Source organism: Palaemon carinicauda, chromosome 37 (assembly GCF_036898095.1).
Source record: "Palaemon carinicauda isolate YSFRI2023 chromosome 37, ASM3689809v2, whole genome shotgun sequence".
Classification (NCBI taxonomy): Eukaryota; Metazoa; Arthropoda; class Malacostraca; order Decapoda; family Palaemonidae; genus Palaemon; species Palaemon carinicauda.
Window position 1 is genome coordinate 43,080,536 of NC_090761.1, and position 21,910 is coordinate 43,102,445.

General features: G+C 40.7%; 1 protein-coding gene across 5 annotated transcripts in view; it reads right to left on the reverse strand.

Moving 5' to 3' along the window:
- The window catches only part of LOC137629602 (latrophilin-like protein 1), a 511,095-nt gene that overhangs the window by 293,181 nt on the left and 196,004 nt on the right, over window positions 1–21,910 (reverse strand). For 2 of the 5 annotated variants that reach the window (XM_068361083.1, XM_068361082.1), the window contains exons 2-5: window positions 16,021–16,234; window positions 11,249–11,411; window positions 10,054–10,217; window positions 9,371–9,481 (exon numbers count right to left, since the gene is read on the reverse strand). In XM_068361083.1, coding sequence (XP_068217184.1) covers window positions 9,371–9,481; window positions 10,054–10,217; window positions 11,249–11,304 — 331 coding nt within the window. In that variant the 5' untranslated portion in view covers window positions 11,305–11,411; window positions 16,021–16,234. Of the gene's footprint in view, window positions 1–9,370; window positions 9,482–10,053; window positions 10,218–11,248; window positions 11,412–12,102; window positions 12,141–16,020; window positions 16,235–19,606; window positions 19,793–21,910 lie in introns of those variants that run through there. The other 3 variants (XM_068361081.1, XM_068361084.1, XM_068361085.1) reach the window with 3 other exon arrangements.

Below are 21,910 nucleotides of genomic sequence, written 5' to 3' on the forward strand. Positions count from 1 at the left end.
GCTGACGAACAGTGCAGGCACACGGGGACGGGCTGCGGCTGTTTCCTTAAGATACAGCCTCAAACTCCTCACTGGGCATAGTAAGAGATGGTCTGGGTCATCTGTTGCAGTACGGAGCCTAGAAATCCGGAAGGAGTCAAATCGGGGATCCGCTGCTCCCGGGTTCTGAGTCTTCGCAATAAACTCGAGGACGAAGCTGAACATTACCTCTCCCCATCTCCTTGAATGGGCGATGTCGTACGAGAGACCATGAAGTTCACCGACTCGCTTGGCCACAGCCAAAGCTAGCAGGAACAACGTCTTCCAAGTTAGATGGCGATCTGTTGCCTGGCGTAATGGTTCATAGGGAGGTCTCTTGAGAGACCTGAGAACTCGAACCACGTTCCATGGGGGAGGTCTCACTTCTGACTGGGGCAGGTAAGTTCATAACTCCGTATGAGTAAGGAAAGTTCTAGCGACGAAGAAATGTCCATTCCTTTCAGTCTGAAGGTGAGGCTTACAGCTGAACGATAGCCTTTTACTGCCGAGACTAACAGGCGCATTTCTTCAAGAAAATACACGAGGAACTCCGCTATTGCTGGAATAGTGGCATCGAGCGGAGAGATACCCCTTCCACAATCCCAAACACAGAAGACTTTCCACTTTGCCTGGTAGACTGCTGCTAATGACTTACGCAGGTATCCAGACATCCTAGTCACAACTTGTTGTGAAATTTCTCTCTGAGAGAGGAGATGCTGGATAGTCTCCAGGCGTGAAGTCATAGCAAAACTACGGCTTAGTGGAATATGTTGGCATGTGGTTGTTTGAGCATATTGTGTCTTGGAGGGAGTTCTCTTGGGGGCTCCTTTAGGAGTTGCAGAAGGTCCGGAAACCATTGTGCGTGATGCCATAGCGGAACTATGAAGGTCATTGAAAGATTGACCAATGTTCTGGTCTTGTTGAGTTCCCTCCTCATCAGACAGAATGGGGGAAAGGTGTAAACGTCGATGTTGTTCCACCGTTGTTAGAAAGCATATTGCCAGAGAGCCTTGGGGTCTAGGACTGGGGAACAATACAGAGGGAGCCAGAAGTTAAGGGCCGTTGCGAAGAGGTCCGCAGTCGAACCCCACAAAATCAGGACTTTGTTGGCTACTAAATGATCCAAAGACCACTCGGTACTCACTATCTGAGATGCTCTGCTCAGGGTGTTGGCGAGCACATTCCTTTTGCCCAGAATGAAGGGTGCTGATAGTGGTATCGAGTGAATTTCGGTCCATCTCAGTATCTCTACTGCTAGATGGGATATCTGCTGCAAAAAAGTACCTCCTTGCTTGTTGATGTAAGCCACTACAGTGGTGTTATTGCTCATGACCACCACTGAGTGGCCCGCCAGGAACTGTTGGAACAGTTGAAGGGCCAGAAAGATGGCCTTCATCTCTAGGAGATTCCTGTGGAGGTACTCTTCTGACTCTGACCAGAGGCCTGAGGTCGTGTGGTGCAGCACGTGGCCTCCCCCTATTCTTTGAAGCATCTGAGAACAGAATCAAATCCGGGGGGAGGACGAGAAGGTCCACCCCCTTTCGTAGGTTCTCCTGTCACCCACCAATGGAGGTCTGTCAGTTCCGCTGATCCCATGGGGATCAGGATGTCCGGGGAATCTTGAATCTGATTCCACCCTGACTTGAGTTGCCACTGAAGGGATCTCATCCTGAGGCGACCATTGGGAACTAGACGGGCCAGTGATGAAAGGTGACCGAGGAGACGTAACCACGTTTGGGCTGGAAGTTCCTCTCGTCTGAGAAAGGGTCATGCGACCTTTCTCAGCCTTGTTATTCTGTCGTCTGATGGGAAGGCTTTGTGGAGATTGGTGGCTATGATCATGTCTAAGTATACCAGTCTCTGTGTAGGAAGCAGAGAAGACTTCTCGAGATTTACCATGATCCCCAGATCCTGGCAAAGTCTCAGAAGTTTGTCTCGGTATTGAAGAAGGGTTGACACCGAGTCTGCTAGGATAAGCCAGTTGTCCAGATAACGGAGGAGACGGATGCCAATCCTGTGTGCTCAAGATGGCAATAGGGCAAACACTCTGGTGTAAACTTGGGATTCTGTGAAAAGACAGAAGCACAGCACCTTGAACTGGTACTTTCTGTTGTCTAGGCTGAATCTTAAGTACTTCCTTGAAGACGGATGGACTGGGATCTGGAAGTACGAGTCCTTTAGGTCCAGTGTACACATGAAGTCCTGAGGTCTTACTGCTATTCTGACCGTCTCTATCATCTCCATGCTGAACAGAGTTTATTTGACAAACTTGTTCAGGGCTGAGAGGTCGATGACTGGTCTCCAGCCTCCAGACGCCTTTCTTACAAGAAAGAGTCAACTGAAGAAGCCTGGGGACCCGTCGAGGGCCTCTTGGAGAGCGCCCTTATTCAATAGGGTCTGGACTTCTGCCCGTAGGGCATTGCCGATACCATGGCAAGGGAGTCTATTGACACTGGATTCCTGGTCAGGGGAGGAAGAGATGTTATGAACGGGATGCGATATCCTAGACGAATCATGGAGATTGTCCAGGAATCGGCCCAGAGTTGCTTCCACCTGTCTGAGCAACTTTTTAGGCATCCCCCCACTGGTGGAAACACAGGGGGTGCCTATCCTAGCGTTTGTGGCCTCGGCCGCTCCCTCAAGGATTCTTTCCTCCCCTGGAGGAATTTTTCCCTTTTCTGTCCTTGACGGGGAAAGGGCTTATTAGACACCCTTGTCTTCGCTGCTGGTTTCGTTGTTATGGTCTTGGTTGGACGGGACTGCTGAGGTGCTGGAGGTTTATAGGGCTTGGTTGTTAAAGCCCTATGGAGGAGGGAGTCTCGATGAGACTTCTTCCACCTCTCAGCAACAAGTTCCATATCCTTAGGCTCAAACATATGGGACCCCTCTAGGGAGGAATGTCTGAGCCTATTTACCTCGACGCTTGGGACCTGTTGGTGGAACCTCTCAGACACTGCATCTCGACGTTTCAAGATACTGTTTGCCCATAAGTTCGAAACTTGGTGGGTAAGAAACTCGATCATGCGAGTGCCTTAGAGTAAAAAGGTATCCATTGCCTTCCTGGTAAGCTCCTTGGGAAAATCCTCGGATCATATCAGGATACCTAAGGTCCCTAACCAGATATCCAGCCACGAAGTAGCTTGCATCGCATACTTAGTGATCTTTTCCTGGTTAAGGACTTTGGCTGGAAAGAACGAGACCTGCCGGCTGGAGAGTATCTCAAGAGGGACTCCCCTGGTTAGTTCTTCTGGGATACTCCAGGATCTCAAAGTACCTCCCTTGTTGTACGCGAGGAGGTGGGAAGAGCTTGTTCATAGAGTTGGCACGGTTGGAGGAGGCAAACTCGGAGAGCTGTAGGGCGATCTTGTCCATGGTACTCAACCCTTGAAACCAGGGTAGGGCTGCACTGGTCTTTGAGGGTTTCTGACTGCTGGAGACGCGGTCTAAGACCGTGCCTTTGCCCTCCCGAGAGGGTATCTCTGGGTCAGAAAACCCATTGAGAACCCTCTTTAGAGTTAGAACCTGCCAGAATGCATGTTCTGATTCTTGTTGGTCTCCTCCTCCTGATGTTGGACTCGCAGCGAAGTCTCCTTCTGTCCCCAAGAGCTCTTCTTGGGGTGAGTCGCGGACATTCCTTGAGTGGCTGGCTGTCTCCATTTTAGCCCTGGTGGAGGACTTTGGCAGAGTCTTGGAATCTTTGGACTCCTTCCGAGGTAGGAGGTAAGACTCCAACATCAAAGGCCTGAGTGTCATGTCCCTCCTGGTCTCAGATTGGGGGAAACTCTCTGCGTCAAGGGATTTTTCCTCCAACGGTGGGATGGAAGAGTGTCTCTCCTCGCGCGATTCCCTTGGTGAAGGTGTCTTCATCAGATAGGGAGGGAGAGTATCCCTGGGGAGATACTGGAGGGACTAGCCTTGATGGTCTGCATTAAACAGTTCTTCTCCACTCAAGGGGTTAACTACTGCACTGTATTTGTTCAGTGGCTACTTTCCTCTTGGTAAGGGTAGAAAAACTCTTTAGCTATGGTAAGCAGCTCTTCTAGGAGGACACTCCAAAATCAAATCATTGTTCTCTAGTCTTCGGTAGTGCCATAGCCTCTGTACCATGGTCTTCCACTGTCTTGGGTTAGAGTTCTCTTGCTTGAGGGTACACTCAGGCACTCTATTCTATCTGATTTCTCTTCCTCTTGTTTTGTTAAAGTTTTTATAGTTTATATAGGAAATATTTATTTTAATGTTGTTACACTTCTTAAAATAGTTCATCTTCCATTGTTTCCTTTCCTCACTGGGCTATTTTCCATGTTGGGGCCCCTGGGCTTATAGCATTCTGCTTTTCCAACTAGGGTTGTAGCCTAGCATGTAATAATAGTAATAAAAATAATAATGGAGTCAGCTTCACCCTCGGGGAAGTGACCGCATCGGAAACTCATCTTTTCCTTTTCAAAGGGGTAGAGGAAGCCATAGTTCCTTGTCTCAAGTCCAGAGCTATAGGTTGCTCTGATGAGCGGTCAGACAGGACGGGCTTTAATGCCCATGTTACAGCTCTGACTAAACCACTGAACCAAGGTTGTTGACTGATGCACTGTCAGACAGATCCCCTGAAGGGAAAGGAACCGAAAGCTCCCTACGAGGAGTCATTGTAATAGGTGGGTCCGCCTTAGAAGGCAGTTTATGGATCCTGAACCCTTCTCCTGCAGGGCGCGCTGGAATGCGTTTGTAGGGAGGGGAATGAGGCGATGGTGACCTTGCCGGGTGTAGATCCTGCGACCGTGCCTGTCGGGGAGCATGCGCGCGCGGGAGAATATTGGTGTACGCGCGCAGGAGAATATTGGCGGCGAGGGAGTGCGGGAGAGAATTGGTGCGTGAGCAGGCGAAAGTTGGCGCGCGGGCGCGTGGGAGAGACTTGGCGCGTGGGTGAGCGCGAATGTCCAGGAGAGTGCCGGCGTGCTGGTGAGAGCTGGCGAGCAGGTGAGCGCTGCATTGCACCTGCTGTCACACCTGCACAGTGTTTGTGAGCAGGAGAATAATGGTGCGCAGGTATTTGTTGACGCATAAGTGAGTACTGGCATGCAGGAGCGCGCTGATGTACAGTAGAGAATTGGCACGCGGGCTGGCGCGCAGGATAGTGCTGGCGTGCGGAAAATGATTGGTTCGCAGGCTGGCGTGCAGGAGAGTGCTGACGCGTAGGAGAGCGCTGGCGCGCAGGTGAGTGTTGGGGCACAGGAGAGCGCTGGTGCGCAGGTGGGTGTTGACGCATAAGAGATCGTTGGCACATAAGCGCTGGGCTCGTAGGTGCATAGTGCGGAAAAGATTCCTGATGCACTAGAGAGCGCTGACGCGTAGGAGATCGTGGGCGCGCAGGAGAGCGCAAGCGAGCTGTAGTGCGCTGGCGCGTGGGCGACCCTGGGCGTGTGAGTGCAGGGTGCGCAGGTGAACGTGGGCGCATGGACACAGGGTGGGTAGGAGAGCGCTTACGTGCAGGAGATTGTTGGCGCGCAAGCGTATGATCTTGCTGCCTACTATGAGAGCGAGCAGATGAAGGGGCGCGCTAAAGTGCTGACGAGCTGCTGGTGAGCGCTGATGTCCTGTAGGTTGGCGAGCTGCAGGGCGATGGCGCGTAGCTGTGCACTTTGGTAGAGCTACACTAGGCTTTACTGGAGACAGGAATGGTGATGGCAGGTCGGCAGGTCTGAAGGGTGGATGATCGGGAACTGGGATGTGCCCTTTGTAAGGGCGAGCATCCACCGAAGGGGATCACGAACGATCCACAGAAAGGTCCAGGACCAAAATCACAGGACTAGTTGCAGGAGCAGTGACGATCAATGAATGAAGGTCGGATGACTGGAGCGTAGGCTCCTCTGCAGGGGATGGCTGCGACGACGATGAACCAATGCCTTTTCACCGATGGTGAAGGGAGACCTCTAAGGCGAAGAAGAAGGCGAGCCTTCCGACGAATGCGCCCTCTGGGGGCCGTTGCATCAGCAAGCTGACCATACGCTGCAGCAGTCCTCCGAAGAGGAGTCTCTATAAGTGAATTCCCCCGAGGGGGAGAAACACTTTCAGGAGAGACAGATGGACTTAGTTTCCCCCTCGAAGGATGTTCAGGAACGGGGGAAACTAAGTCAGCAGCAACCGCTGGAGAGTCTGGAGGGGGAGAGGAGTTAGATGACATCGCATCTCTGACACTATAACATCGACGAGGGTCAGAGGATCTACCTCTGACGGCGACGATGATTGCTGGACAGAAGCACCCATGCGTATAAACTATGGCAAAGCTTCCTTGGAGGGCGGACCCATAAGCCCCAAGGAAGACCAAATCTGCAAAAGAGGGGTTAGTGACAAGGCCTCACCCGCTAGGAGAAGCAACATCCTCGCTCGAGAACAGGGGATGGCCGACATTAACTTGCTCTACGCTACTACTCGACGGTCTCTCGTAAGAGGCCGAATGAGTAGGACCTTCGGAGGAGAGTTGGGAGACAGAAGAAGAGGCCTTGGGTTTTTCTCCCTTCGAAGGAACCTTCGAAGGAGAAATATCCCGCTTGGACTTCTTCTTCCGCCGTCGCCCAAACCTCTCCCATTGGGAGGAAGACCACTCCCTACACTCATTACACTTATTTTCACTATTACACCATTGACCTCTGTATACAGGACAAAGGGTGTGAGGATTGGTCTCCAACGCCGACATAAACGTCCCACAAGGGCGGCCGGAGAGTCCAGGGCAGGTGCGCATGGTCGCAGAAGTCAACTTCGCAAACACACACTATGGGAAAAAGAAATAGCAAAAGTCATTAATGGCTGCCAATATTCGGCGAGGATGAAGAGAGGCAATGTCCGTTCAGCTTGCGAACCGAAAACAAAGTGAGCTCAATCACAGGTGTGCGAGGGGCAGAGCGATGCTACCTTTCCCTAACCCCCCTAACTAGCGGTGTGGGTAGTTAACCCTCGTTAAAAATTAATGGCTCGTCATTTCAGCTACGCCAAAAGTAATACCCTATTAAATAGCATGGTTTGTATTCCAGTTACAGAACAAATATACTTTAGAGATTATGATATTATGAAAAGTAAAAGGCCAATTTCTCTAAAAAAGAAAACTATTTAATCCGATAATCCTACCATTTGTAATTTATGCATCAGAAAATTGGAGTCTTACTAAAGCCTTAAAACATAAGCCAGTTACAACTTAGACTTAGAGAACCATGGAAAGAATAATGATGGGTATAACACTAAGAGATAGAACAAGAGCAACATGGATATGAAACAAACTAAAGTAGAGGATATTCTAACAGCATGTTAAGGAAAAGAAATGGACATGGACAAGACATATAATGAGAAGGACAGATAATAGATGGACATTAAGAATAACAGAATGGGTCCGTAGAGATTTTAAAAGAAGCAGGAGAAGGAAGAGAAGATGTTTGGTTAAGGAACTAAGAGAGTTTGCGGGGGTGTACTGGCAAAAAACACCATAAACAAATGTAAATGGAAGGACATGTCTCAGGCCTTTGTTCTGCAAAGGACTAGTAATGGCTAATGAGGATGATAAACTGTATATGTGTGTATTTAAACACACACACATGCATATATATATACATATATATACACACACACACATATATATATATATATATATATATATATATATATATATATATATATATGTATGCATATATATTTTTGGGGGGGCTCAGCTATGTCTTCCTGATGGAAGGTTCCTTTAGGCAGCTTTCTAAGGGATATTTGGCAACAGTGATACTCCCAGAGAATTAACCACAGGTTTTGAGAATTCTAACTCCTGGCACGAGTATCCTTAATATAACTTTTAAGGATATCGCATAATATCAGGGGAAGAATTTCTTGATACGACACATGGCAATCTTCACCCCGAATAGAGTTTACGCTTTGAGGGGGAAGAGTGGCGAATTTGAAGGGGAGCCGTTATCAAGGTTACCCGGTTTATCCCCTCCCAGTACAGTGGAACCTCTACATACGAATGTCCTAACATACGAATTTTCCAACATCCGAAGTAAAATTCGACCAAATTTCTGTCTCGACACCCGAAGTGTTGTTCCAACATACGAAGTAAACATTACGCGTATGCGTGGAATTTTCTCAAAAGCGTCCAGTTCATTTGTTGTTAACACCGCTAGACGGCAACACATCGGAGGGACGCCAATCGAGCGTCACCTTGATCAGTCCTCTCATCTCGTGCGCCTCGTGTGGTTGTCCTCTATTCGCTCAGTTTTAACAGTGTTTTTTATCTTCCTTTTTCATGTGTTGTTTTCTGTGTTCCATTATCATGGGTCCTAAAAAGCTTAGTTTCGGTTCAGGAAGTAGTAGTAGTGGTGAGAAAAGGAGGAAGTCTATGCTTTCATTAGAATTAAAGCAAGAAATAAAAGAAAAGCATGAGCAAGGTGTACGTGTTAGCGATCTGGCTAAACAATATGGCCGGAATATGTCTTCAATCTCGACGATCATAAAACAGAAGGCAGCCATTAAATCAGTGAAACCTTCGAAGGGGATCACGATTATTTCCAAACGTCGTAGCCCTACCCTTGAAGAGATGGAACGACTTTTGTTAATATGGATCAAAGACAAGGAGATTGTTGGCGATACGATCACGGAAACGATCCTTTGTGAGAAGGCCAGCGCTATCTACAGTGACTTGAAGGCGGCGCGCTCTCGGGGTGACGCGGGAGAGAGTTCAGCCGATCCTACGACGGAGGAATTCAAGGCGTCTCAAGGTTGGTTCGAGAAATTTAGGAAACGGTACTTCGGTAGTTGATCTTCAATTTTTGTAACTTTCATACCATTAGAACCTGAAACAAGAGCATCAGTCCTTTCTTTTCCAATTTATCTTCACCTAAGGGATTAACTACAGCACTGTAGTCATTCAGTGGCCACTTTCCTCTTGGTAAGGGTAGAAGAGACTCTTTACCTATGGTATGTAGCCCTTCTAGGGAAAGGACACTCCAAAATCAAACCATTGTTCTCTAGTCTGGGGTAGTGCCAAAGCCTCTATACCATGGTCTTCAACTGTCTTGGGTTAAGAGTTCTCTTGCTTGAGGATACACTTGGGCACATTATTCTAGCTTATTTTTCTTCCTCTTGTTTTGTTCAAGTTTTTAGAGTTTATATGGGAAATATTTATTTTAATAGTGTTACTGTTCTTAAAATATTTCACTTTCCTTGCTTCCTTTCCTCGTTGGTCTACTTTCCCTGTTGGAGCCCCTTGGGGTTATAGCATCCTGCTTTTCCAACTAAGGTTGTAGCTTAGCAAATAATAATAATAATAATAATAATAATAATAATAATAATAATAATAATATATAAAAAAAGAAAGTAGGCTACTTACACGAATCAGACTCGTTCGAGCCGTCCAGACAATCACAATTTTCGTCACAGATACGATATCCGAGAATGCATTTCCCATCTCTACACGAATTTTGATCTTCTTTGCACTTTTCTGTAATAAGTAATTGAATAAGAATGAGGCAAAACATCAGTCATCAATAATTAGATGTAATTTATTGCAATATAGCTATTAAACCAGGGGTACTGTACCATCCTGTTTGTAATATCAGGTATGCAGTTAATTTTAATAGTCTTGCCTTTTTCATTATGAGGCTCAATAATACACAGTATTCTAGAAGTTTTATTCCACCTGTGACCAAGTTGTGGAATGATCTTCCTATTTGGGTAGTTGAATTGGTAAAAATTCAAAAGTTCAAACTTGCAGCAAATGTTTTCATGTTGAACATGCTGACATAAGTCTCTTTTTATAATTTATATATGAAAGATCTGTTTTAATGTTGTTACTTGAAACATTTTAATCTAATTTCACATAAATTCTCAAATAGATTATTTACTTCCATATTTCCTTTCCTCAACGGGCTATTTTTCCTTGTTGGAGCCCTTGGGCTTACAGCATCCTACTTTTCCAACTAGGAAAGGGGGAGGGGATGGGAAGGATTGAATTAGACCTAATTTATGACGGGTCTCGTACACTACTTACAGCATAAACAAACCAACTCTTACCTTTCAGAGGCCAAAAACTTAAGTGCTGAGAGTTAACAGCGAAGGAACCCAAAGAGCCACAGTAGAAATGGTAGTTGATGGATTGATAGAAGTCTTCAGAGAGATCTTTGGGTGCAGAGTAGACTATTGCCACAGTTACGTTCAAATGGCCACTCTCTGACTCTCTGAAAGAAAATACTTACAGGTGATTAATTTGTAAGTTACTCACTAGTGTTTTTTTTTTTTGGTAGGCAGTTCAAAACGTTATGGTGTGATGCATACATACATACATACATATATACATACATATATATATACTGTATATATATATATATATATATATATATATATATATATATATATATATATATGTATATATATAATGTGTGTATATAATACATATATATGTGTTTGTATAATACATATATATATATATATATATATATATATATATATATATATATATATATATAATATATACACACACATATATATATATATATATATATATATATATATATATATATATATTCGTGTATACATATGCATTATATACATTCACATATATATATACAGTATATGTATGTATGTATATGTATATATAAACTAAAAGAACTAAACCTCACGATAAATTAAAAATAATATTTTTCAAGGGGACCATCTCCCTTCCTCTTCAGAATAATAAAAAAGTATAAAAAACGTAAAGATTTGGATATCAAAAGAACCTTCACTGTCTCAGCAAAAACGGAAACAACAGAGAGAGAGAGAGAGAGAGAGAGAGAGAGAGAGAGAGAGAGAGAGAGAGAGAGAGAGAGAGAGAGAGAGAGAGAGAGAGAGAGGGGGGGGGACCATTGGTGGCCAACAACTGAGGGAACAATGAAAATCAAAATGCAAGATAAAAGACAATATTGAGGCCGTATGTTCAAATCTTCACTAAATTATGAACACACAATGAGTTAAATAAAATAATAATAAATTTTTAAAAAATCCTTGTATATCATAAATCAATAAGGAATTGAATCTAACAAATGGCAAAAGAAGAGGACTATTAAAAAACAGGTAAAACACAAGCAATTTTACAGATCTTATAATCGTGTAACTAAAAGTTAAAACAGTAAAGATTATAGTGTTTGAGACACAAAAGCGACTGCTGACCACACGATTGAGAAAACTAGGAAAAGCTAGGAAAACGAAATAAAAAACTACTAAGACCTACGTTACTGTTTGGACAGTGACGTTCTTGTCGGCTTTGACATTGTTTAGCACTTCCATAATAGTACATTCCAATGCTGAAGTTAAATTTTTAAATTCTTCTGATGACTTGTTTGCGTAGGATTCGATCCATGGCTGCAAGACGTGAAAACGGGTTTTGCATTTTCCTGGGTCAAAGGAGAAAATAAAAAAGGATTAATTAATATTTATGCGCCAACAGAACCAGTTTTTCCTATTCCTGAAATAATAACACCGCTACCCTTTTTTTGTTATGAAGCACTAACACCACCATCATCTATTACTGAATAACCACCACACTTACTCTCCTCTATTTCGAAAACACGAATACCACCACAATATTCTATTCTGGAAACACTAACACCACCACAGCCTTCTATTACGGAAATACTAATTACACCAATCATTCTACTCTAAAAAAAATAGTAACACCACCACCATTGTCTAGTACTGAAATATCAACACCACCCACGTTTTCACCCAGAAGCACTAAAACCGCCACCCTCATCTATTCTAGAAATACTAACACCAATACACTTTTCTATGCTAGAAATACTAACAGCGCCACCCTTTTCCATTCAAGAAATACAAACCGTAACACCTTCTTTTCTGGAAATACTAATAACCCGACCCCCTTTCTATTCTAGTGTATCAACAGTGTGTCACACGATCGTACATAGTTCATTTTGTGCTTGTATCTTCGCTCTCCCCTCGCACTAAAAAGAACCTGAAAAAACATGTCTGTTTCTCCTCAATGGTAACAGTGTTGATTTTGAACATGAAATTTCCTGTTGCCTTGAGCTTTTGTATATAAAGGAGAGTGTTCTTTAATAAACTCACTCTGTTACTTTCATCCTGTCTTTGAGTCACAACCTTCTCTCGGCCCGTCTCACTAGATACTAACACCAACCTTTTCTGGAAGTAGTTAAACACCAACCTCCCCCACTTCTGTTCCATAAAAGCTAACACCAGAACATTTCCCAATCGTGGAAATACTAAAACCCCTTCTACTCAGGAGATTCTAACACCACCAAGCTTTTCTATTCCAGAGACACACTAATGCCACCACCACCTTGAAGGAGTATAATTTTTTCATAATGTTACAAATTTGGCAATAGAGTATAAGTTCGCCTCCTGTTGATAAATTAGTTTTTTATCTTACGAAAATAAAATAAAAATTTTCTGAGAGCCTGTTTTAAATTTCAAAATAAAAATGAAATAGTGAAGATTCATCTTCCCGCTTTATCTTGACTTCTTTTCTTTTTCTATTTTTCCTTTCCGTCATTAATTTTACCTAATCCTCTCCTTCCAATCTACCTTTCATAGTTCATTCATCCCTATACGCTCCTGATGTCATGCAACCAAGATTTTCAAGGCACTGCTTTTGATGTCTGTATGAAATATTTTATGGTTCCTCCTTCCTTAGGTATCATATTCTAGGAAGAATCACTTACTAATCTTCAATGTAAAATGTACATTAGAACTTGTACCTATTTTATTGACACCTCTCTGGTCAATTCAGAGGTCTGGCACACACAGTCTCTTCTTATTTTTCATTTTCATACAATTATTGTATATACCAAACAGTTAGGTCCTATTCGCAAGTATATTTCCCTGGATTTGCAAGATTAATCAACCTGGATTCTTCAAACTAAAGATCGTCCTTGCCAAGGAGTACAATAAAAAGGGTTACCAAGAGAGCTGCTTAAGAATACTGCAACTTAACTTCAAAAGGCTCAGGCATTATCTCAGACATTGGGATATCTCTGTACACGTGAGTCGTCAACCAAGATGTCTAAGTGACTACATTTCTGCTAATTAAATGAATGTCTAGATGTTTTTATTTAGGTATATGTATGTTTTATCAGGCTATGGACATTAAGGCCTTCGTACAGAAGCTTCCGTAATCTTAATGGTTTAATTTGTTGCTAGAACGTTATTCTCGTCATTATTAATTTTACTGTTTCAACTGACCTTTCTATTGGCGGTAGGTTGGCCACGCCACCAGCCACCCGTTGAGATACTACCGTCAGAGAATTATTGGGCCCTTTGACTGGCCAGACAGCACTACATTGGACCCCTCTCTCATTTTTCCTTCGTCCCCATACACCTAGCCACACTGAGATTACCAAACTGTTCTTCATAGCTCAAGGGGGTTAACTACTGCACTGTAATTAATTGTTCAGTGGCTACTTTCCTCTTGGTAAGGGTCGAAGAGAGACTTTAGTTGTGGTAAGCAGTTCTTCTAGGAGAAGGACACTCCAAAATCAAACCATTGTTCTCTAGACTAGGGTAGTACCATAGCTTCTGTACCATGGTCTTCCAATGTCTCGGGTTAAAGTTCACTTGCTTAAGGGTACAGTCGGGTACACTATTCTATCCTATTTCTCTTCCTCTTGTTTTTTCTTTTCAAGTTTTAATAGGTTATGTATGAGAGATCTAATTCAATGCTGTTATAGTTCTTAAAAATTTTCTTTATTGTTCATTACTTCTCTAGTAGTTTATTTATTTAAATTTTTCCTTTTCTCATTGGGCTATTTTCCCCAGTAGGAGCTCTTAGCCTTATAGCATCTTGCTTTTCCAACTAGGGTTGTAGCTTAGCTTGTAATAATAATAATAATAATAATAATAATAATAATAATAATAATAACCACGTTTCCTGCACATTTTAACTATTATTCCTGTCACAATTATTACTCATTCTGTTTTGGCTAACCATTTGTTTATGGAAAAATCCCGTACTCAAATTATTTTCAATTGCCCTCATTCACAATATGAACCGGTTACTTTTTTATTATTGTGTAAATTTTGTGAATAAACGCATAGGATAGGTTAAAGAGATAATTGATTTTAACTAAAATTCTTATCTATTCTATTAATGAATTCTTATCTATTCTATTAATGAATTAAGTCTAAATTGCATCATTTGAAATAACCCTTTAAATTTAATCATATGAACTTCTCTGGTTAAATCTTACTCACTCGGATTTATGCCCCAAAAGAAATAAAAAATATTCACGCCTCAAACTGTTTTGTCCAGATTTTTTAGTTAAAAGGATTTTCAAATATCAAATGGTTTTGCTGTAAACATACTGTCTCTTACAATTTCATCTGTGCTATACTGTTAAAAAAAAACAGTAGTTTTAATCTGAAATTCTCCGTAAAAATAAACTCTTCTTAGCCTCATTCCAATAAAATATAGGAGACCGTAATTTTACCTTACTTATTCTTATATTTTACGGTTAGGTGACCGTATTATCACTTCTTTACGTCAATATATTAGTTTTTAAAACGGTAAAAATCCTGGAATAAATGTTGCCGGGCATTTATCGTTATCTTAAATGCAAGGTTTTAACAGTGTATCGAAGTGAACAATTGTTCTTATCCCGTCCTGAAGTGAGGCAAGCAGGTGAGCCTTAGATCATCTTACCCCATACAGCAATGCTACCCCTCTCGCTCTTGAAAGATTCTCTTTACTTTAATTATTGTTCAGCACTTTTAATTGAGGTATACAATCTCGTGCTAGATGTAGAGCCTGAACACTGAGGTGACATTGCTACTGACAACGCCAATATAAAACAATCCCATTAACATGAATTTGGAAGGGCATGTGAGAGAAGGAAGTTGAGAGTTAATGTGGGTAAGAGTAAGGTTATGAGATGTACGAGAAGGGAAAGTGGAGCGAGGTTGAATGTCATGTTGAATGGAGAGTTACGTGAGGAGGTGGATCAGTTTAAGTACTTGGGGTCTGTTGTTGCAGCAAATGGTGGAGTGGAAGCAGGTGTATGTCAGGAAGTGAATGAAGGATGCAAAGTGTTGGGGGCAGTGATGGGAGTGGTAAAGAATAGAGGGTTGGGCATGAATATTAAGAGAGTTCTGTATGAGAAAGTGACTGTACCAACTGTGATGTATGGATCAGAATTGTGGGGAATGAAAGTTACGGAGAGACAGAAATTTAATGTGTTTGAGATGAAGTGTCTGAGGAGTATGGCTGGTGTATCTCGAGTAGATAGGGTTAGGAACGAAGTAGTGAGGGTGAGAACGGGTGTAAGAAAGGAGTTAGCAGTTAGAGTGGATATGAATGTGTTGAGGTGGTTTGGCCATGTTGAGAGAATGGAAAATGACTGTCTGCTAAAGAAGGTGATGAATACAAGAGTTGATGGGAGAAGTACAAGAGGAAGGCCAAGGTTTGGGTGGATGGATGGAGTGAAGGAACCTCTGGGTGATAGGAGGATAGATGTGAGAGAGACAAGACAGTGTGCTAGAAAAAGGAATGAATGGCGAGCGATTGTGACGCAGTTCCGGTAGGCTCTGCTGCTTCCTCCGGTCGCATTGGATGACCGCGGAGGTAGTAGGGGGAGGGTGGGCTGTGGCACCTTAGCATACCAGCCGAACTCGGTGAAGACCCTTGTCAGGCTGGGAGGAACGTAGAAAAGAAAGGTCCCCTTTTTTTCATTTGTTTGATGTCGGCTACCACCCAAAATTGGGGGAAGTGCCTTGGTATATCTATGTATGTATTAACATGTGACAGTTGACGAACTGTAACAGAACAGTTTTCTGGTCTACTGGCACCAGAGTGTTGGCACTCCAATCCCCCAGGTCAGGATCTAGATATCAGATAAGGGGAGGTCTCCTGGGAATCCTTCCACACACTTTAATTTTGCATAGATATACCTTTAAAGGAAATATAATGAAAATTATTTCCTGCCTTGTCGTAAACAATGTTTACAACAACTTGAAAATATCTAAACAGCTTACCATTGTAAATGTATGTCTCCTCCTTAACTGATGGCGAGGTTGTGGGTGTAACGAAGCCCCTACAAACAAATGGAACCGTTAAGCTTACATTGTTCCTCTCATTGGCTAAACGCTTGACTCTCAGCTGGTTACCTTCAGAAGTGAGATTTCCAACTCCAAATAGAATGGAACCAGAATGCACATCTATATTTTCTGAAGCCTGATTACCAGAAACCTGAAATAATAATAATAATAATAATAATAATAATAATAACAATAATAATAATAATAATAATAATAATAATAATGTTAGGAAAATTTCCATGACTTCACCAGCTATATTAGAGTTTAAAAAAAAAAAAGTTTATTTATTGGTTTTCAAGTGATAATATGACTATTCGCTGCTGTTTGAAGGAACACAATGGTCAATGTACATATATGACGGGACGGATGTCGACAGATTATTATTATCATTATTACTTGCTAAGCTACAACCCTAGTTGGAAAAGCAGGACGCTATAAGCACAGGGGCTCCAACAGGAAAAATAGCCCAGTGAGGAAAGGAAACAAGGAAAAAATGAAAATAAACTAAAAACAAAACAAGTGTAAGGAAAATTAGATAGAATAGTGTGCCTGAGTGTACCCTCAAGCAAGAGAACTCTAACCCAAGACAGTGGAAGACCATGGTACAGAGGCTATGACACTACCCAAGACTAGAGAACAATGGTTTGATTTTGGAGTGTCCTTCTCCTAGAAGAACTGCTCTTCATAGCTAGAGTCTCTCTTCTACCCTTACCAAGAGGAAAGTAGCCACTGAACAATTAGAGTGCAGTAGTTAACCCCTTGGGCAAAGAAGAAGTGTTTGGTAATCTCAATGCTATCAGGTGTATGAGGACAGAGGAGAATCTGTAAAGAATAGGCCAGACTATTCGGTGTGCGTGGACAAAGGGAAAGTGAACCGTAACCAGTGAAGAGGACCAAATGTGATACTGTCTGGCCAGTCTAAGGACCCCATAACTCGCTAGCGGTAGTATCTCAACGGGTGGCTGGGGCCCTGGCCAACCTACTACCTAGAAATATAAATATAAACACACATAAAGAATATGGATCACCTTCACGAACTTCAAGACATAAACTTAACAGGTAAAGTATTTTTTTCAGGAAACACCCAAAAAAAAAAAATACTTCTACTGCCTTTATTGGCATAGAAATCAAAACATATGTAATTAAACTTATCGTCTTATATTTACAATGATAATTCGGTAATATATATATATATATATATATATATATATATATGTATATATATATATATATATATATATATGTATATATACATATGTATGTATATGTATATATATGTATGCATACTGTGTATATATATAAATATATATATATATATATACATATGTGTGTGCATATATATATATGTATATATATATATATGTGTGTGTGTGCATATATATATATATATATATATATGCATATATATATGTATATCTATATATATGTGTGTATATATGTGTATATATATGTATATCTATATATATGTGTATGTGTATATGTATATATATATATATATATATATATATATATATATATATATATATATATATATATATATATATATATATACGGTATTTCCTAGATCAGTTTCAAGCACATTTCCAGTTTTCAGTTTGCACTTAGAAATTTCTGAAAATCAGACGAATTTCCCAATATCTTAAGACTTAATGGATCATCTGAAACCCTTATCCATTATCTTGTATCCAAAGTTCCTCTACTGCTGTATCAAATGCTACTTCAAGGTCCTGCAGTATTGACATTTCAGATTCACAATCTCAGATCAAAATGCTGTTTAAATGGTGTATTTTATTTGGTTGGCTGGTTATTTATTCAATTTTTTACTCATTTCAACCTGCTTAACCAGCTGTCGGCGCAATCCTGTTTACACTTACAAGAAAAACAACGGGAACTAGAGGGTCAGTTGGTAGGGAGCATGTCTTCACCCTGCCAAGCAGTCGTGTACATAGTTTCGTTGAAACTGGATCAGTAGTTTTTGTGCAATGTTGTTTAAAAAAATGAAATATACAAAATATTTGCCATATACTTAACAATGCTATTATTTTCAGAGCACTGCTTGTGTACTTATACTTTACTTTATCTGAAATGTTAGACTCATCCTTGGGTCATACCTAACATGACTACCAAGTTTGGTCAGAATCGGTACAGTAGTTTTTGTGTAAAGTTGCTCACAAACAAACAAATAAACAAAGTAAGGAACAGACAGGAGTGCAAACACACCCTTTGCAAAATCTTCGATTTTTGCCAAGGCAATAACCCCACTGGGAATGAGACCTCTGAGGGCAAGATATTTTCATCTTTTCAGTTTTGTGAAAATGAAAATAAAATTTTAAGTGATCATCTTAAAATGAAAACTGTGTTTTTTTTTTTTTCATTAAGAGTTCTTCGCTTGTTTAAGAACATTTTCTTGAGTTTTTCAAACATCAGTTATCTAATCATAGTCAAAATCTCATGAAAAATAAAACACTTCTTCCATTCCCTTATCTGTTTTGATGATCAACCTGGTGGATTTTACCCGTTGAGTAACCTTTGATATCCTCCAAGCAATGCAATTCGATACTGCAGCATTTACATATCCAATAATCTTCCAGACAAGGACAAAGACAAGAGTCAACATTCAAACATGGATACCAAACTAGTAATTTGATGAGGCCTGAAGGAAGCAACAAAGGTAAACTGGTTTGCCGTTCAAGTTTCAAAATCCTTTTTAAAAACGCCACAATACAAAAGCACAAAATAAAGGGTTTGTTACCAAATTTTCCGTCGCCAAACAGACACCATAAAAGGTTTGGTGTCAAATAGGCATTCTTCATGCCATGTGTCAAAAAAGTATCGCACTCATTTCCAATCATCTTAAAAGTTAGCTTAAAAACTTTATTTCAATGTTACTTTTCTTAAAATATTTTATTTTTTCTTGTTTCCTTTCCTCACTCGGCTATTTTACTTATTGGAGCCCCTAGGCTTAGAGCATCCTGCTTTTACATCTAGGGTTGTAGTTTAGCAAGTAATAATGATAATAAAAAGAGGCTATATCACTTTTCAAAGTCCTCTTACAAAGATTCCTCTAGAATAAACTGCTGTTCAAAATTTCTTGGTACAACTCAATATAATTTGCTCCAGCTGTAATATCAACCATTGTCTTAAAAAAAAAGAAAAATACACCCTGTTTAGGAAGTTTACAAATTTCTTAAAATTAGATATATTTTTTTTTCAGTACACATGATGACATCAGTACTTAATTATGGAAGGATTACAAATTTGTAAGTTCAAATAAATTTTAAAAAATGGGTCCCTTAATGTGCCATAAGAGATGTAATCATCATGGAATTCTTAATCCTGGAAAATCTTGACCCAGCAGCAAGTCACGAGTCAGTTAAGGTTGAAACAGGGTTCGCTTGCATGATTTACCTACTGCCTCATCACTTGCCATTCCAGCACAGAGGCTTATGTTGCAGCCTCAAGTACTCCCTTCCCTACAGTTTATTTACAATAAAAAAACAAGTTTTTTTGAATGCCTACTTACATTAACAGAAGACGACTTTATGCCAAGCGCTAAATATACTCCAGTCAATAAAACGACTGGAATAAGGCCTTTGTTGAGGCACGCCCGAAGACTGATTTTAAACATCCCTCCTCACCAATACAAATGAGAAATATTATCCTTTTGTGCACCCTCTCTTCCACGACACAACTTCACCCTGCCAAGGTTGGAAACTCACAAACACAGCTGATGACATTTGACATAAAAGGAGACGCACATCCTCTAAGTACCGATTAGATTTTTATGTGGTTTTCGACGTCTGCCACGAACGGATGTACTGCATAGGTTACACATACACAGGGAAAGATATGCGACACACACACACACACACACATATATATATATATATATATATATATATATATATATATATATATATATATATATATATACACACAGGCCTCAGTCGTCTTTATTCATTTCTGAGGTTTTACCTGTTTTCATCACCACGCTGGCCAGTGCGGATTGGTGATGGTGGGAGATTTCCGTCTGAACGCTCACAGCAAACCAATCTAGTATGAGTGTTACTGACTAGTACAGCTTTGCTGACCAGGGCAATACACAAACCCTTTCACCACGTCATGGTATTCCTAATCAGATATATATATATATATATATATATATATATATATATATATATATATATATATATAAATAATATTATTTGCTAAGCTACAACCCTAGTTGGAAAAGCAGGATGCTATAAGCCCAGGGGCCCCATCAGGGAAAATAGCCCAGTGAGGAAAGGAAACAAGATAAAATGAAATATTTTAAGAACAGTAACATTAAAATAAATATTTCCAATATAAACTATAAAAACTTTAACAAAACAAGAGGAAGAGAAATTAGATAGAATAGTGTGCCTGAGTGTATCCTCAAGCAAGAGAACTCTAACCCAAAACAGTGGAAGACCATGGTACAGAGGCTATGGCACTACCCAAGACTAGAGAACAATGGTTTGATTTTGGAGTGTCCTTCTCCTAGAAGAACTGCTTACCATAGCTAAAGATTCTCTTCTACCCTTACCAAGAGGAAAGTATATATATATATATATATATATATATATATATATATATATATATATATATATATATATATATATATATATATCATCATCATCATCATCTCCCCTATGGCTATTGACGCAAAGGGTGTCAGTTTGATTTCGCAAGTCATTTCTATATTGAGCTTTTAAATCAATACTTCATCATTCATCATCTACTTCACGCTTCATAGTCCTCAGACAGCTAGGTCTGGGTCTTCCAACTCTTTTAGCGCCTTGTTTAGTCCAGTTAAAAGTTTGGTAAACTGATCTCTCTTGGGGAGTACGAAGAGCATGCCCAAACTATCTCCATCTACCCCTCACCATGATCTCATCCACATATGGCACTCGAGTAATCTCACACAGTTTCATTTCTAATCCTGTCCTGCCATTTAACTCCCAATATTCTGAGTGCTTTGTTCTCAAATTTACTAAATCTTTTGGAGATTGCTTCGTTGTCATGCCACGACTCATATACATACAGTAACACAGCTCTCACTAAACTGATTATATAGTCTGATTTCTATATGTAATTTCAGGTGATTTGATTTCCAAATATTACTTAACCAAGCCATTGTCTGTTTTAAATCTTTCTCTAAACTCCAATTATAATAACCCTCTATTGGAGATCATAGTTTCTAAATACTTAAATGATTTTACCTCATTAATCCTTTCTCCTTTCAATAATATTTCATCTTCCATCGCATATTCCGTTCTCATCATCTCTGTATTTTCTCTATTTATCTTGACGACAAACTCCTGTAATATTTCACGCAATCTGGTAAGCAAGCATTGCAAATCCTGTGGTGTTCTGCTAATAAGGACAGCACCATCAGCATACTCTAGGTCAGCTAATTTCCTATTACCAATCCAGTCAAATCGTTCTCTACCATCTCCGACTGTTCTACACATTACAAAAACCATGAGGAGGATAAATAACATAGGTGACAACACATTCCCTTGCAGTACAACTCTGTTCACTGGAAATTCATTTGATAAGACTCCACTAGCATTAACTTTGCACTTCCTATGCTCATGAACAGAATTAATCAAATTTACATATTTAAGAAGAATTCCATAATAACGCAGGACTCTCCACAAAATTGGTCGGTGCACACTATCAAAGGCTTTTTCATCGTCCAAAAATGCAATCAAAAGTGTACTTCTATATTCGACGCATTGAAATTTTGGTCAGTACAGCTTCTACCTTTTCTAAATCCTGCTTGTTCATCTCTCAGCTTTTC